This window comes from Brassica oleracea, chromosome C1 (genome assembly GCF_000695525.1).
Source record: "Brassica oleracea var. oleracea cultivar TO1000 chromosome C1, BOL, whole genome shotgun sequence".
Taxonomy (NCBI): Eukaryota; Viridiplantae; Streptophyta; class Magnoliopsida; order Brassicales; family Brassicaceae; genus Brassica; species Brassica oleracea.
In genome coordinates this window covers 40,587,768-40,588,381 of record NC_027748.1, presented here as the reverse complement: position 1 = coordinate 40,588,381, position 614 = coordinate 40,587,768, and the positions used below count along the sequence as shown (strand labels likewise).

The following is a 614-nucleotide window of genomic DNA, read 5'->3' as shown; positions in this document are numbered from 1 at the left end:
ACCAGACCCCAACGCATAGTCCACTCTCCCAAATTCCCAATCTCCTTCTCCACAATGCCACGAGCATAAACCCTCAACTCATCAACAATACCAACATCACTAACTAAAGAATCACGAACCTTAACCTTCTTTAACTCCTCGTAAACCCTCTCTAACTCCTCTCTAGACACAAAAGGTTTAGACTTTACTTCCTCTATAGAACCCTCTAGTGTATCTAACCTAGAATCAACCCTCTTCAGCTCACTCTCCAAGGCACAAGATGCCTTAGTTATAGCGGAGCGGAAGTAACTGAAGTAACCGATAACGCGAAGATAACGTTGAATTCCAAGAATTCCCGTTAACTAAGTCTTCATAAAATCTGCTGAATTCTCAAAGAATGCCCAGGAGCTAAGGTTGCAAGAGTGGATTAAAGCCAAAACTCTAAGTTTATATTAATATCAAATCAAAGGTAACTTGTAAATAAAACAAAACCTCCATATAAACTCACACACGAGCTATATCAACTAGGAGTTGGAAAACAACTAAGCCGACTTTAATAAAAGACATTAAGTAAAAAGGAAAACCTTAACACCAAAACCAACGGGAAATAGGAAGTCTACGCTACATCAGGCCCC

The 614-nt window shown here is 39.7% G+C and overlaps 1 protein-coding gene across 1 annotated transcript in view; it reads right to left on the bottom strand.

Annotated features, from left to right (window-relative positions):
- The window catches only part of LOC106340299, a 5,478-nt gene that overhangs the window by 1,113 nt on the left and 3,751 nt on the right, over nt 1–614 (bottom strand). The window contains 2 exon segments of the mRNA XM_013779181.1: nt 2–35; nt 38–288. Of these exon segments, the coding sequence (XP_013634635.1) occupies nt 2–35; nt 38–288 (285 nt within the window).